Source organism: Chrysochloris asiatica, unplaced genomic scaffold, assembly GCF_000296735.1.
Source record: "Chrysochloris asiatica unplaced genomic scaffold, ChrAsi1.0 scaffold00169, whole genome shotgun sequence".
Taxonomy (NCBI): Eukaryota; Metazoa; Chordata; class Mammalia; order Afrosoricida; family Chrysochloridae; genus Chrysochloris; species Chrysochloris asiatica.
This window is the reverse complement of record NW_006408687.1, coordinates 1,802,633-1,819,335: the sequence shown is the minus strand read 5'-3', so window position 1 is coordinate 1,819,335 and position 16,703 is coordinate 1,802,633. Positions and strand designations below refer to the sequence as shown.

At 38.8% G+C, this 16,703-nt stretch overlaps 1 protein-coding gene across 1 annotated transcript; it reads right to left on the bottom strand.

Moving 5' to 3' along the window:
• Nucleotides 1-15,186: 15,186 nt before the first annotated feature.
• Nucleotides 15,187-15,917, bottom strand: CXCL1 (chemokine (C-X-C motif) ligand 1 (melanoma growth stimulating activity, alpha)). The gene is made up of 4 exons (XM_006871594.1): nt 15,827-15,917; nt 15,610-15,733; nt 15,425-15,508; nt 15,187-15,202 (listed from the first exon to the last, which is right to left on the bottom strand). The coding sequence occupies exons 1-4, from the start codon at nt 15,915-15,917 to the stop codon at nt 15,187-15,189; spliced, it is 315 nt and encodes a 104-aa protein (XP_006871656.1).
• Between the last annotated feature and the right edge of the window lie 786 nt (nt 15,918-16,703).

Sequence of the window (16,703 nt, the reverse complement as noted above, 5' to 3'; positions counted from 1 at the left end):
AGGACAGTTTTATTCTGTTATACAGGGTTTTTATGAGTCAAAACAACAACATAACAATCAGCTCGTCTATAATAACAAAACCATAGACACCTATATAGAGACATTTCAAGGAAGTTAAAGAGATATAATTTTAAAAATTCTGGTAAATATATATGTAAAAAAAATTTGCTATTTCAATATTTTTCATAGGTACAATTTGGTATCATTAATTAGGTGTATCATGTTGTCTAACCATCACCATGGAGTCCTGGTGTGGTGTTGTGGCTTAATGCACTGGACTGCAAAGTCAGTGTGAACCAGAAGGTTGACAGTTCAAGCTCACCAGCCACTCCTCAGAAACCCTATACAAGGTCTCTACAGGTCTGAACTGACTCAAAGGTACTTAATCACCACCACAACAGCCATCACCATTATCTGTTTCTAGATTGTTCTGTTTTCTTGAATAGAATCTTGTTGGCCCCTAACCAATGACTTTCCCTTTTTCACTACTTCCCACTATTCTCAATATTTCTCATAAGTGGGACCCTCATAAGGAGCTCTGGTAGCATAGTGGTTATGAGTCAGGCTGCTGGTCGTAGGTCAGCAGTTCAAAACTACCAGTTGTTCCATGGGAGAAAGATGAGACTTTCTGCTCCCATAAAGATTTATAGCCTCAGAAGCCCTATGCTCAATGGCACACTACCACCATCACCATGGTATATTTAAGTTAGCACAAGAAATTCTTTGACATTCCACCTTCTAAAAACATGCTCTGCTTAGGCTTTAACTTTACAGTTTTCATATCTTGCCTAATGTCAATACAACCTTGTTAGATCTGAAATTGTTTCTGCAAATTTTCGGTGACTGTGGGATCAGCACAGGACTTTGACCAAAAGGCCAACAGTTGAAACCCACCAGCTACTTCTTGGAAACCCTGCACAGGGTAACTATGAGTCAGAATCTACTCGATGGCACTTAACAGCAACAAGAGAAAGCAAATATAAAGGCCACGGTTGGCTTACCAAAGATGCCCAGGACCAGGATTGCTAGCAGTAACAGTGATCGTGAGCTGTCTTCATCCATGTCTGCACTTGATCTTGACCCTTTTCTGGATGGTGGAGTCAGCACTCCAGAACTCTTTTATGTGCTCTTTGTAACAATGTGCCCATTGAACAATGAAAGGAGTAGCTTATCAAATGGCATATTTGTCACTTAGAAGTCAATAAGGAAGTTGGGTTTATTTTTCAAGCTTTGTTTTAATTGGGAGGTTGGGACATAAATAAATGAATTTATTCAATAGAGAAATGAACCTTTTGTTTCCTGAGGAGTGAAAGTGCATAATGGTGAAGGGTCCAATAACAGTTGCAATTAATAATGGCTTACAGAATAGAGACATGAAAGCCTACATGCACCCTTTCAAATGCCATGTTTGTACAAAGCAAGGAATTAAGTTTTTTTTTTTTTTTTTCTCAACAACAATTTGCTTTTGGCATTTGTGGCTATTTGCATAATTCCATTTGAAGTCTTAATGGAATCTGAAAACTAAAATTACACTTTGAGTGTAGGTAAATTACTAAGAAAATGAAGTTCAGACCACATTAGTAATTTTTGTTTTTTCAAGAACAATCAACTACAGTTTACTTGTGGTTTCAAAGCAGCAGTTCAGCAATTCAGCAATTCAGCTACAAGGGCTTATAGCTGAATCAACTAAAAATGAAATATGAGCTTGAATTGTTTTCCCTGAGCACCTTTATAAGTAACCGTGATTATCCTGTATTGACCATATCCTTCTTCCCTCTCACCTCCTTTCGGCATTTGTAAATTGAACATCAATGCATTTAACTGCAAAGCTGATGTACTCTGAAGGTAAACCTATCCTTGCCAACTAGTTGATTCTGATGCCAGCCAGTTGATTCTGATTCACCACAACTGCAAAAGTTCTACAGAGTAGAACTGCCCCATCAGGTTTTCAAGGCTATAAATCTTTGCGGAAGCTGATTGCCACATTTTTCTCCCACAGAGTAACTGGTGGGTTTAAATCACCAAACTTTTGGTTAGCAGCCAAGCTCTTTAACCATCACACCACCATGGCTTCTAGAAGGCAAACCCAACATGCATCCATAATAAGAAGGTCTCATTCATTTGCCAATTCTTACTGAAAACCTATCATCTGCTAGGTCTTTAGTTTGACAATAGGTATTTAAAGGTAAACCAATATTAAGTTCTGCTCTTAAAAAGTTCACAGCCAGTTTGTAGAGACAAACATGTAAGCAGTTTAGAAGGTAATTCATAATACATATGGACTGGGTACACTATAGAAGAAGAAGGGGCAGAATTTTTTTTTGGGAAAGTCATGGAAGCCTTCACAGGGAAGGGAACAATTAAATTCTTAAAAGGTAAAAGGAAGTTTATCGTGGATAAAAAAAAGAAGGTTGACACATGTTTGTTGTTGTTATTATGTGCCGTGGAGTCAGTTCCAAATCATAGCGACCCTGTACAGGGTTTCTGAGGCTGTAAATCTTTATGGGAGCAGAAAGCCTCATCTTTTTTCCCATGGAGCAGCTGGTAGTTTCGAACTGCTGACCCTGAGGTTAGCAGCCCGATTTGTAACCATTATGCTATCAGGCGTCCTGGACACATGCTTGCAACAGAAAAATTCACAAAACATCACAGCTTTGTGAAGGGTGTTGGCATGTTAAGATAGAAAAAAGTTATTTCACTCTCAAAAATGAGACAAAATTTAATAACTTGACAACATTTAATTGAATGATCCAATCTTAGCGGCCATTTATTTGAGGTTAATTATGTAACAAGTAGCAGTGATGAAAAGCTGCGTTGGCAATGTACAAATTCAGTATTTTATGATGGCCATAAAGAAGTGCGCAAAGATGAAAGCATGTTGAAAAAATCTCAAAATAGTTTAATGTCTCCAACCTTCAAAGACAGCTTAGGATATAGTGATAGTTTTATTAAGGAATGTGTTAAAGAAGTCTTGGTAAGGTCTCAGGGGACTTTCTTAGCAAAAGTTGTTGTGCGTCATCAAGCTAGTTCTGACTCACAGCAATCCTGTACAGGGTTTCTGAGAGTGGGTGGTGAGTTTGAACTTTGGACCTTACAGTTGGCAGTCTAGAACTTATCCCACAGCACCACCAGGAGTCTTTCCAGACCACTGAATAAAACTTAAAAACAAATCTTAAACAGGTCAAGCTGATGATCTTCCTGTAACTTAATAGTCTGCTTGAACAAGACCCAATACTTTCTAGAGGAGTAAGACAGCAAAACCTTCACACTGAACAGTTGTTGCTGTTAAGTACTGTGGAGTCGTACAACCTAAAAATTTCTTGCACCCAATAAAAAATATCTAATTCTAGACCTAAGAAACCCTGGTGATACAAATGTGGATGGGTGGCTCAAACCCGTCACCAGCCTAGGAAACTCTATGGGCAGCTCTAGTGTGTCCTATGAAAATCTATTGCCATTGAGTTGTTTCTGACTCACAGACACTATAGATCCAGTGTCCCTTTGGAAATTTGACTGGGCACTTCTTGGCTGAACTACAAGATTGCTATGACTTTGAATCAATTCGATAGCATTCAACAACAACAATTCTAGACCTTTACAATTTATGCCAGAATTGGCACAGAGTTAATTTATAGTTAGTTTGGACTGCAAGGTTATTTTGAATCTCAAGGTCTCCAGTTTATCCTCACTATCTGCTCCTCGGAAACCCTATACAGTGTCACTATGAGTTGGAACAAATTTGACAGCACTAAACAACAGCAACAATAAATTATGTTAAATGCTGAGATTGTCAGCTTTCTGAGTCTTTTATAAACCTATAAAAATAATTTATGCAATCCATTTTATTAGTTGAATATTAACATTGACATAAGACCTACACAAATATGAAAGTCACACACATACACACATAAATCCCATTTGTTACGGTATCTATATTTCATTCTTTAAAATATTTATCTACATTTTACAAAGATACAACATAATGTAATAATAGTATGTGCTATCATTAATTTAATTAATATGGCTTTTCTATCCAAAATCTTATCACCACCAAATGATTGGGTTGTTGTTGTTATGTGCCATTAAGTTGATTCTGACCTATATAAGGTTTCCGAGGAGTGGTTGGTGAGTTTGATTTGCTGACCTTGAGGATCAAACCGACTTTTAAATCCAGAGCATTAACCCACAGCACCACACTAGGACTCCAATGATTGGCTTGTTATTATTGTTAAGTGCCATCACGTAGATTCCAACCCATAGTGACCCTGTATAGGGTTTCCAAGGAGTGACTGGTGAGCTTGAACCACCGACCTTGCAGTTCAAACAACTTTGCAGTCCAGTGCATTAACCCACAGCACCATGCAAATAGGGTGTAGCGGACTCAACTGCAGGGATTGGTTAGTTTTACCAAACCATTCAGTTTAAAAGGAGCCATCTCAAAAGCAGGAACAGATAATTCCAGGACCCTGAATAAAGAAGAACCAGGAAGTAAGCATGAGAGAGGCAGCAGAAGCATGGAGAGACAGAGCAGCTTCAGGCTTCCTGGTCCCAAGACCCAGTAAAGCTGAGTTCTTATGGGCAGGAGGTTAGATTGCAGAATATACCCTTGGACATTTCCCAACTGGCTAAAGGAGTTTTGTAACACTTGCCCAAGCAGGGCAGAAGCCTATGGGTCACATGGTTGAAAGGCCTAAGACAAGAGTGAGGTGTGCCTGCAGTACAGCAGAGAAGAGGTGTTTCTGACTGGAGAACAGCTGCATCCTAGAGACTGATCCTACACATTTTAGAGATTGATTCTATACAAACCTAGAACCAAGATTCTCGTTAATTATCCTCTTTCACAGTCATGAGAACTATCTTGTTTATTGAAAATAATTCTGTACTAAAATATCAGAAAGCTGAGTTTTAGCATATTATGTAATAAAACAACTCTATGGTGTTGGATATGTCTTTTGTGGTTTCTGGGTCTCCACAGACCTACCTACAAAATGAGAGGACAGAATTTTGTAATCCTTGTGGTCTTGAATCAAATTCCTGCATAACTGCCAAGAAATAAGTAGTATGTTAGTATTTGGTTTACTCTTCTCTAAATTATCTGGTTTCCTCTTCAGGAAACTGTTGAAAACAATAGGAGCAATTCCAACTACCTCTAGTTTAAAAAATAACATATTTATCACATTTAATGTGGAGAATAGAATGTCAGTAGGTAAAGATTAGATCTTTCACATTATGAATCTAGCCTCTAGATTCTGACTTCAGGTATAGCTAAGGAAGAGAAATAAAAGGCTGACGCCCTTCTGGCTGGGCAATCTGTGACTCTCCAATGTAAGTTCTGGTGTGGTGCTGCGGGATAAAGCATTGGACCACAAGGTTGGTTTGAAGTACAAGGTCAGTGATACAGGCACGCCAGCTGTACTCGGAAACACTGTATAGGATCGCTATGAGCTGGAACCGACTTGATGGTACTTAACAACAAAAGTAAGTCCTGGTGTGACTGTAGGCTAAACACTGGATTGCTAACCACAAGGTTGGCAGTTCAAACCTAACAGTCACTCCTTGGAAACACCGCACAGGGTTGTTATGCATTGAAACAGACTCAATAACACTTAACAACAGCAACAGCTATATAAGTCTGTAGAGTTCTGGTGGCGTAGTGGGTACTCATTGGGCTGCTAACCACAAGATCATTAGCAGTTCAAATCCACAACCCACTCTGTAAGAAGGGAGAAGCATCTGCTCCTGCAAAGATTGGCTGCCTCAGAAAGCCTACATAGGGTCACTATGAGTCAGAATTGAATCAATGGCAATAGTAAGTCTAGAACTTCTATTTTTTTGGTTTATATTGATTTCAATTTTTTCAGAATAAGAAAACTAATACTCACAATGGAGGTAAAAAAAAAATCAGATGTAAATCATAATGACCAGTTTGGTAATGTACTTTCCTCTTAATTTTCTCCTTTTTCCCTCTCTCACTCCCCATTTTTCTCTCTCTTGTTTCTCTGGGATCTTATTTGTAATACGAGAATAGCATATAAACCTTTGCCTCAACTCAACTATGTGGGGAGCCTAAGTGTCCAAGTTTGTGTCCCCCCAAAAGCAGACTCTGAAATAGACTTGTATGCAGTAGTTTATCTGAGATGGGGTAATAAGAAATACATTGGGGTAATGGGGGATATGGGATAGGAAACAGAGAGAGGTATTACTGTGGGCAACTAGAACTTAACCCTGGTATGAAACTGTTAAGAAAACTAATAAAACATGCGTCAGAATTATCCCATCAAGATTTCCATTTCCAGTCATGTTGGGTAAGAAGAAACAGTCCTAAGTTCTTATTGTAAACAGCTTGAAAATTGAACAAAATACATGGAACAACTGTTTTCAAATATTGACAGAAAGCAAAGGACTATGATCTCTGAGAAAAGAGAACAACTGAAGATAGCCCCACGATTCCTTGGCTTTTCTGCTAAAGACAACTGAGGACCATTGTGCAGGGAGGGAGATTTTAAGTAGGTCTCATATTAAGTTAAGGGAGACATAGATTGAAATTCAAGGAAATCAAAGTGGCTAGGAGTTATGGAGTAGAGTTGCAGAAAAGAGGTATCTGTAAAGATAGAATGAGCTGCATAAATCTGATGGGAGAGTTCTTAGGTGAATACAAACTCACTGAGGCTTTTAGATGAATACAAAATACGTATGCTGGGATAAAACTCCACAAAGTCAGGTAGAGAAAGACTTCATACCTAGTGAGGAGATAACTGAGCTCTGATCAGAGTGGAAAGAACTTTTGATTATCTAGGTTTTAGTAGAGACCCAGAAGATTCCTAACTTAGCAGTACAGTTAGTTATGCCCTACAGTATAGGATACTCTCCAGACTATCCTACAAATTAAACAACTAAACTCATTGCCATTAAGTCAATTTTGACTCCAAGTAAACCTATATAGGATTTCCAAGACTGTCAGTCTTTACAGGAACAGACAGCCTCATCATTTTTGCTCATGGATGGCTGGTGGATGTGAATTGCTGACCTGATAGTTAGCAGTCCAGTGCTTATCCTACAGCACCATCAAGACACTTTCCAGACCACTTTGCTGTTAAGTGCCGTCAAGTTGGTTCCGACTTATAGCAACCCTGTATACGGTTTCCAAGGGGTTGCTGGTGGGTTTGAACCACTTGCCTTGGGTTTTTCAGTTCAATCACAAACCTTAAAACAAATCTCAGAAAGATCAAGCTGATGATCTTCCTCTATTAACTTAACTGTCTGCCTGAACAAGACCCAATATTCTCTAAAGGAGTAAGACAACAAAATCGTGACACTGAACAAGTCAGCCTCCAAATTTCTTACATCTAATTAAAAATATCTATACATGCCAAAAGAGTCCTGGTGGTGTGATGGTTAAAGCACTCATCTTATCATTGAAAGACTAACACTTCAACCCACAGCTGCTCCACAGATAAAGGTGTGGTTATCTGCGTTCATAAAGATGTACACTCTTGGAAACTGTATGGTGCAGTTCTATCCTGACTTACATGGCTGTCATGAGTGAGTGTCAATTTGGTGGCAGTAGTGGTGGGACATGAAATAAGAAGTGGAAAAGCATAACACGTTATTTCTAAGTGTCATTAAGTCAAAATAAAATAGGACCATTATGGACCTATACAAGTGCGCTTCCAAAGTTTGTGGAACAATGGAATTCAAAGAGAATGAAAAATTTGCACAAACTGAAAAAAATCTCCTTGTACATAGATTTTACACATGTACATATGAATACATTATATATATTTTGTTGTTGTTAGGTACCATTCAGTTGGTTTTAACTCATAGCCACTCTCTGTTACAAGAGAATGAAACACTGCCTGAGTCAGTCCATCTCATCAGTGGTCTTCCTCTTTTCTGCTGACTCTGTACTTTACCAAGCACAATGTTCTTCTCCAGGAACTGGTTCCTCCAAAGGACATGAGACCAAATTTTGCCATCCTCACTTTGTAAGAAAGATTCTGTCTGTACTTCTTGCAACATAGATTTGTTCATTCTTCTGGCAGTCCATGGAAAATTTCACAAAATTCATGGAGAAATTTCATTATCTTTTAATGCATTTTTCCCCGAACTTTTTGAGGTCTCCTTAAATCTAACATTCTTTACCAACACTGTCATTCAAAGGCATCAGTTCTTCCTTTTTCCTTTATTCATTTGCTAGTTTTCATGTATATATGAGACAATGAACCTACTTTAGCTTGAGTCATATGCATATAAGTTTTCAAAATAACATCTTTGGTTTTTAGCACTTTAAAGAAATATTTTGCAGCAGTCTTGCCCAATTTCCCAGCCAAGAGACTGAGACAATCAACTATCCAGTAACTCTTATCTTTCACTGAGGGTTATTACAGAGGATTGTAAATCTCAGGGCCATCTGCCTGTAAATTGTGAAAACTCTGCCTGCCAAACCTCACTTTCTAATCCCAGATGAATAAAATCCCCAGGCACAGAAGAAAGAAGAAAGGGGAACTTAAGTTGGGGAAATTCAGTCAGCATTTATGAACATTGCCCATTGCAACTGTGAACTCTCCTGTTCACAGTGTGTGTGGTGAGTGGAGAGAGGATATGGTGAAGATAAGCTAAGTTCATTTATATTTCTTTGGAGAATCAAAGAGAGGAGAATCTGGATTGCTTCTACTGTGCTAGTGTAGATCTGTCACTTCCACTATCCTGCAATGTCCCTCCACTTATTTCAGGATGTCTGAAAGGACATCTTAGGAAATTTCCTAAAGAAAGAATCACAAAGACAGAAAGAGTAGGACCAGCCATCTTTTGGTGAAGTTGCTCAGAAAACCTCAGTCACTGTCATTCCTATTTCCTATGATGACCTCTTAAAACTCTATGTCTTAAAGGATAGAGTCTTGGTTACCAGGGTCCCTGCATCACAAGTTGACCAAGTCAGAGGAAGTTAAATATAAAGACTGGAGTCAGTGACAGAAATAAAAATCTAGAAAGATTTTACTTGGTTTTGATTTGCTCAAAATAAACCATGTTTTAAATTCCCCTATTATGATTTACGGGGTCCTGGTGTGACACTGTAAGATAAGCACTGGACTTCTAAACACAAGGTTAGTGGTTCAAACCCACCAGATACTCCTCAGAAACCCTACTTAGGGTCACTATGAGTTGAAAATGACTCAATGGCACATAACAACAACAGCATTATGGTTTCCTTTTTTTGCCCAAATACTGGGCATGCTTTAATAGCCACCAAAACATTTCACGATTTAAAGATGATCTCTTTTCAAGTAGATTAAAAAGAACTGTTATCTGTCCTATAGAGATGGACAGCTAAAACCTTGGTGTTGATTAGCCTAAAGGGGAAAAAAATCAGATATAAACCAAGAATAAGAAGGGTGTATGTGGAATATTTCTAGGGATTTCATTTTATACACCTTAATTTTAAGAACATCATGGCTTTAAGAATAAGTGAAGCTAAAGTTTTCCCTGGGTCCCAGACTCGAACCCTATAATTCAGCTATTCCTTGGTTTAAATGGGTGTTAATCAATTTTACTATTTTCTACAGAGTAAATATTTTCCAATTTATGTCTCAAACAATCCAGTGAACTTTTACAACACAACCTATGTTTATGTTGGAGGTATCTGTACTGAGCTGTCTCTACAGTTGTATATAAATTGCAGTGTCTTTACGGCAAATTGAGTTAACATAAAATACAAGTTTATGTCATAATAAAAAACATTTGTGCTTACTATTAACAAAAACAAACAAAAACAACTATTTGTCAAAATACTCTTTTTTTCCTTTCTTCACTACCACCTCACATATCCTGTATCCCACTTTCTGTCTTATTACTCCCAGTAGGAGGTTGGCTTGCACTTCAGAAGTCTTGGGGCAATTTGATATAAAAATGACAACTTCTAAATCCATTTGGTTATGAGAATCTGATTTGTAAGAAGCACAGATCCTTATGTTCCTTAGAAGTGAGACTGGTAAGACTTTGTCTCTGTCCGTTGGACATGCTATCAGGAGGGACCAGTCCCTGGAGAAGGACATCATGATTGGTAAAGTAGAGGATCAGTGGTAAAAAAGGAAGACCCTCAATGAGATGGATTAAGCAGTGGTTCCAACAATGGGCTCAACAATTGTGAGGATAGCACAGGACCAGGAAATGTTGTAATAGGGTTTATGGATCCAAACTGATTCAAGGACACCTAACAAGAATGCATTCACTTGATCTAGCACTGAGACAATGTCTATGGAGTTGACCTGAAGATGAAAGGCAAGATACAGATTTCTGGAGACACGGATACATCAATAATTTCCAAGCACCATGCTAATTACATCTTCTAAATAATCACATTTGCATGATTATTTGTTATACTTGTTAGCAACTTATGACAATGCATTCTGTTATTATCTTCATTCTATAGTGGGATAAATGAGGTTGCATGTCTGTCATTTACTCCAAAATCAGTATGATTCTTTGAAAACTATGCCTTTGTCTAATTTCTCAGGGCTGTCATAACAAAGCATCATAATTAGATGGTTTTAAAAAACAGAAATTTTATTTTCTTACAGTTCTGGAGGTTAGAACTTCAAGTCACTGTGTCGGTCATATAAATTCCTTCTTAGGGTTTTGAGAGGAGAAAAGTTTCATGCCTCTCTCTTACTTTCTGGTGGCTGCCTGCAAACCTGCTGGCAACTACCTCTGCAGTCATTGTTTTCTATCAGTGTGTCTTTTTATGTGTTTGTTCTCCCCTTTTAGAAGACACCACTCAGAAGGGATTAGTACTACTCAGCTATGACTTAACTGATAACTTCAAAGAAAGATATTTTCCCCAAAATTGTCACATTCACAGACACAGGGACTTAGCTTTAAACATCAACATAGGTTTTCTCGTGGGCAATACAGTTCAATCCATAACATTCTTTAACCAACAGATGAGCAAAAGCAGTTCCCTTGTGGTCAGTGTTTCAAACCCCAGACAATGTCTGAGGTTAAGAAATGTTCTCAGGTATAAGGGTGTGGCTTTATCAAACCTCTGGGATATTACTTAAAAACATTTTTCATTGTGCTCTAATTTATGGTTTTGGAGTGAGTGCTGACATTTATGAAGTTCCCAAAAGGTTTTGAATTTATGTACAATTCACAAATTTCTTTCTTATCTCATTCATAACTAAAAAATCACCTTTGACTTCACAAGGAAATAATTAAAAAGGGGTTTATCCTGTTTTCACCATATCTCCTCCACAAAGATCATTTCGTGTTACTGAGAGCCCTTATTTACCGAGCTACTTGAGCAAAGCCAGAACTTGATCTTAAGTACTCAGGTGCCAACTCCACTCTTTGCCTCTGCTTGAGGCTTTTGCCTAGGGCTTAGGATTTATGGAATAAGTTCTGAATCAGAGACCAAAACACACCTACACATGTACAAACATTCCTCCTTTTCATGTTTGGAGTGTGGTGTCTTTCACTATTGGATATATCCTCCCTTGACATAAAAATATTTGCTTTTGTCTTGGGAGCTGGTATGTTGCAGTCACCTGGGGAAGCATTAAATATCAAGCTGTTCAGAGGGGTTTCTTAGGCTAAGCAAAGTATTGTTATTGTTGTTGCTAAGTGCCATCAAGTCAATTCTGACCCATAGCAATATATAGACCCAACCGACTCATTGTTATTGTTGTTGGGTACTGTCAAGTGACTCAGAGTGATCCTATTCACCACAGAATGAAACACAGCCAGACCTGCATTATACTCACAAATGTTGCTGCTTTTGAACCCACTGCTGCTGCCACTGTGTCAATCCATCTCATCGGAGGGATCTTCTCTTTTTTTTGCTGATCTTCTACTTACCAAGCATAATGTCCCTCCTGATAACATGTCCAAAGTATGAGAAACCATATGATTGTCAGATTCAAAAAGGCCAATACCAATCTATTGCAGTTCACTATTGTCTAGATATCAATCTTTATGCATTCCATTTCATTTTTGGCACCTTCCAATTTTCCTAGATTCATACTTTCTACATTCCAAATTCTAGTTATTAAATGGAATTTAAAGCTGGTTCCTTTCATTTTGAGTTGTGCCCCATCTGTAAATGAAGGTCCCAAAAGCTTTGCTTCATTCATATCATTCAGATCATCTCTATTGTGAAGAGGCAGCCCTTCCCCAGTCTTATTTTGAGTGCCTTTCAACTTAAGGGGCTCATCTTCTATCACTATATCTGACAATGTTTTTCTGCTATTTATAAAGTTTTCTGTGGCTAAACATTCTGAAGCAGTCTGCCTCTCCTTCTTCCTAGTCTGTTTAAGTCTGGAAGCTCCACTAAAAGCTGTTCACATGGGTAACCCTGCCGGTATTTAAAATACCAGTGCCATAGATTCCAGCATCACAACACACAAGCTACCACAACACAACAAACTGACAATTCCAACTCATAGCAACCCTGTATAGGGTTTTGGAAGCTGTAAATCTTTACTGGAGCACAGGCCTCGTATTTCTTCCATGGAGCAACTGGTGGGTTTAACTGCCAATCTTGCAGTCAGCAGTCCATTGCTTATCCTACAGTGCCATTAGAGTTCAGGACATAGTAAAACTCATCCATAGGTTTTCCTAGATGCCATAGTGGTGCTAACTGTAAGGTTAATACTTCCCACCCACAATCTATTCTATGGGAGAAAGATGAGGTCTTCTGTGACCATAAAGATGTATAGCTTCACAGATCCTATAAAGGGCCGCTAAGAGTCAGAAGCTGTAAATCCTTACAGAAACCAATTTCACACCTCTCTCCTGTGGAGACACTGGTAGGTTTGACTTTCCAATCTGCCGTTAGTAGTCCAGTACATAACCCACTGCACTACTAGGGCTACTAAGCAATCTATGAAAACAAAACAAAGTAAAAAATGTCCAAATCTACTGCCATCTAATTGATTTCCACTCATAGTGACCCCGTATAGTGTTTCTGAGTCTATAAAGCCTCCTTTTTCTCCCCTGGATTGCCTGGTGGGTTTGAACTGCTGACCTTGTGGATACTAGTCCAGAGCTTCTTCTACAACACCACCAGGGCTCCCTAAAACAATCCATAAGGTTCCATAAAAATTGCACTTAGAAAATATGGGAAATTCTATAGTCAAATCTAAAAACTGATAAATTGGTAAAAAGGATGGTAACGACACAAAATGCAGTATTAGTTACTCATATATAACGGTTAGAAAGTAGAGTAAAATTTTAAATTAGGCACCTTTATAAGGGAAGTACTTATAAAAGCCACTCACTTTTTATCACTTCTACTGAAGACGTAAATTACTTGAATTTTGAAGGACAATCCACTTACTGTCATTTCTCCACCATTTTCTTTAAACTGTCAATAGTTGCTTAAAAACTAATTTAGCAAAATAATTAAATAAGACCCCTAGTTGGAATCCTGGTACAGTGCTGTAGGATAGACACTAGCTCAAAAGGTCAGTTTGAACTACAATGTTGATGATTCAAACTCACCAACCGCTCCTCAGAAACCCTATAGAGGATTGCTATAAGTCGGAACTAACTTGATGGTACTTAGCAACAAGAAGAAGTTAGTATAGCTAAAAGTATGTATGCATATTTTAAGGAGAAAAACTTTAATACTACCACTTGTCTGTGAATTTGTCATACTGTGGTGGTTTGCCTGTCTCTGTGATGCTGGAAGTTATGTAACTAGTATTTTAATACCAGCAGGAATACCTATGGTAGACAGGTTTCAGCAGAGCTTCCAGACTAAGACAGACTAGAAAGAAAGGGCTGGCAATCCATTTCCAGAAGTTAATCCATGAAAACCTTATAAATCATAACAGAGCATTGTTTGACTCTCTCATTGTGCTTTATCATCAGGTGAGATCAATCAAGTGCTAGAGGAGGAGATTGTATTTGGTGAAGGACGAGAGAGATCCTCAATAAGATGAATCAGCACAATGGTTAAAACTGTGGACTTGTACATGCTGGCAATTGTGAGGGGGAAATAGTATTGTCGGGAACTGTTTTGTTCTGTTGTAAGTAATGTTGTTGTGAGTAGGGTTAACTCAACAGCATTTATTTCTGATCGTGTGTCTATCTTTGATCTAAACTGGTGTGGCTTTATCTTTGATAAACACTGGACTGGTTGTTTGATCTAAACTGGTGGTTTATCTTTGATAAACACTGGACTGCTAATTGCAAGATCAACAGTTCAAACCCATCAGTGGCTCCTTGGAAACGCTATATAGAGTTGTTATGAGTTGAAACCAACTCGATGGCACACAACAACATCTAAACCTGAGTTGCAAGGTAGCAAGGAGAAACAGCAATATATAGCTGTGATTTCCATGTCATGCAGGTGGTAGGCCACAGTTTGGAAAATCAAATTCCTGACTAGAGGAAAGCCCAGAGGAATGACAGTCAATACTAGAGGAAATTACATATAATTTACAGTTCAATTTATCTGCGTATCAAAGAAAATACGCAGTAGGAAGAAAAACTGAGAACCATTGATGCAAATCATAGAATTATTCAGTAAAAGTAGCTTTTTCTTTCTCCCTTTAGAAAATGAAATAAACATTGTTTACTTTAAAATACTTTATTTTCATGTTATTTGTAAGACCATTAATAAATATTTGACACAGAGAAACATTGCATAGTTAACACTGAACAAGGCATTGTGCCTTACAAGGCAGACATAAAATGTCCAAGGGATATACAGAACATTTTAGTTCTTAAAGCTTCAACATGAGAAATGTTGGCCACATACTGTAAAATGGTTTCAATAAATAACTAATCATCTTCTCCCAAATAGAAAATAGTTGTACACATACATCTTTCTACTCCAACTGATTACCCCAGAGCCTCTATTACAGAATTTCTGAAAATCTTTTGCCTTCAAATTAAGTAAGAATCAGAACTGTGCTAACTTTAATTTGACATAACATGAACAATAAAAGTAACAGTAAAGTGTATAAATAGATTCCACTACATTCTTAACTATTTTACATGTAATATATTAATATAGTCTGCTTGAAAATAAATAAATAAATAGAACAATGTAAGAGATGCTTCAACATAAATTAATTCCAGTTGTCCTCAGGAGGTGTCTAGTTTTCTTCTTCCTTTCAGTTTCTGTAAAGTCAGGATCTACTTCCAGAACAGGCACCAATAAATTTCCTCCTTCCTGAAAGGTCAGTTGGAATTGCCACTGAAATGAGAAAAAGGGTTGTCAGTAGATGCTTAGGAAAACCTGTAGCATAGTCCTTTTCTCCTGTCCTGTCCTCTAGGCTCCAGAATTATCTTAACGCAGATTTTCAGCCCTTCAGCTAACCCCTGGATTTCTATGATACATTTTTCAGGGGTAAATTATCCTATCTGTGAGATGACCAATGACACTAGTCACATGCTGTAAATAAAGACATGAACTCACTTTTTCAGTATCTTTTCGATGATTCTCTTAACCATGGGGGCAGTGGGGTTGAGACAAACTTCCTGCCCATTCTTGAGAGTGGCTCTGCAGAGAGAGAAGGGAGAAACCACGTGAGGCGGGCATTGGGGTTGGGGAGCACCACCGGGTCAGGGTAACGCGATGGCAGTAGCAGCAGCGAGACTTACATGACTTCAGTTTGGCCGCAGTGGGGTCCGGAAGGCGTCACCTTCACGTTTTGGATGTTCTTGAAGTGGATTCCCTGTAACGTCTGCACGCACTGGCATCGCAGTTCGGAAACCACGGGCGCCCCTGAGGGAGAAGAGGGACTCAGTTAGCGGGACTGTCTCTGCGCATGGAATCCCAGCGGGCCCTGGCCGCCCCCGAAGTCCCGCCGAGACTCACCTGCTGCGCGCTGGCCCGCAGAGACCAGGAGAAGAAAGAGCAGCGTGGCCTGGAGCAGGCGGAGAGCGCGGGGAGCTGCGGTGAAGGTCATGGTGCTCGGCTCGGAGAATCTGGGCAGCGGTGTGCGGAGCGAGAGAGGTGGCGAGGGAGAAGACTGCCTGTGATGGGGCTCTGAGGCTCTGAGCCCCGGGAACCCCTTTTATCCATGATCAGATTTGGTCAGCCCGGTGCCTTGAGGTTGGGGAAATTCCCAAATTTCTTCCTTTGTTCCTGATTAAGGAAGGAAGGCGCCTGTCTACGCCTCCTGGAATGAAATGGGGTGGGGTAGGGTGGGGGATGCCAAAGCGTCACTGGGGTTTGTGTCACCAATTTGATAACTCATGGTGTCATCCCCCTATGGACCTCCAGGAGGAGACCATACAGAATCCTTAGTCATGTTTACTGTCAATATTGATCATAGAATAATATGCGATTAGAATAGCTCTAAATTGCTCAAATGTGAATTCTTGCATTATTTGAACACCAGCAATAAAATTGTAAAATCTTTCTACATTAAATCACAACATTATTAGTTACATTATTGGTAACTAGTTAAGCCTTTATTATTTTTTCCTTTTCCTTTAATAACTGCATCACTTCATTCTCAAAAATTTATTGATGTAAGTTCACAAATACTAATTACTACATTATTGTAGCTAAAACACTAGAAGATTTCATAAAATAAACAACTATAAAAACACCAGCAGTAATAGAAAACAATGTTGTTGTTGTTGTTGTTGTTAAGTGCCGTCGAGTCGGTTCCGACCCATAGCGACCCTGTACAGGGTTTCCGAGGGTGTAAATCTTTACGGGAGTAGAAAGCCTCATCTTTCTCCCG

Coding starts and splice junctions, on each gene's coding strand:
- CXCL1 (XM_006871594.1), bottom strand. CDS start 15,917: ATGACCTTCACCGCAGCTCCCCGCGCTCTCCGCCTGCTCCAGGCCACG. Junction 15,734..15,826: donor TGCGGGCCAGCGCGCAGCAG/GTGAGTCTCGGC, acceptor CTTCTCCCTCAG/GGGCGCCCGTGGTTTCCGAA. Junction 15,509..15,609: donor TGCGGCCAAACTGAAGTCAT/GTAAGTCTCGCT, acceptor CTCTCTCTGCAG/AGCCACTCTCAAGAATGGGC.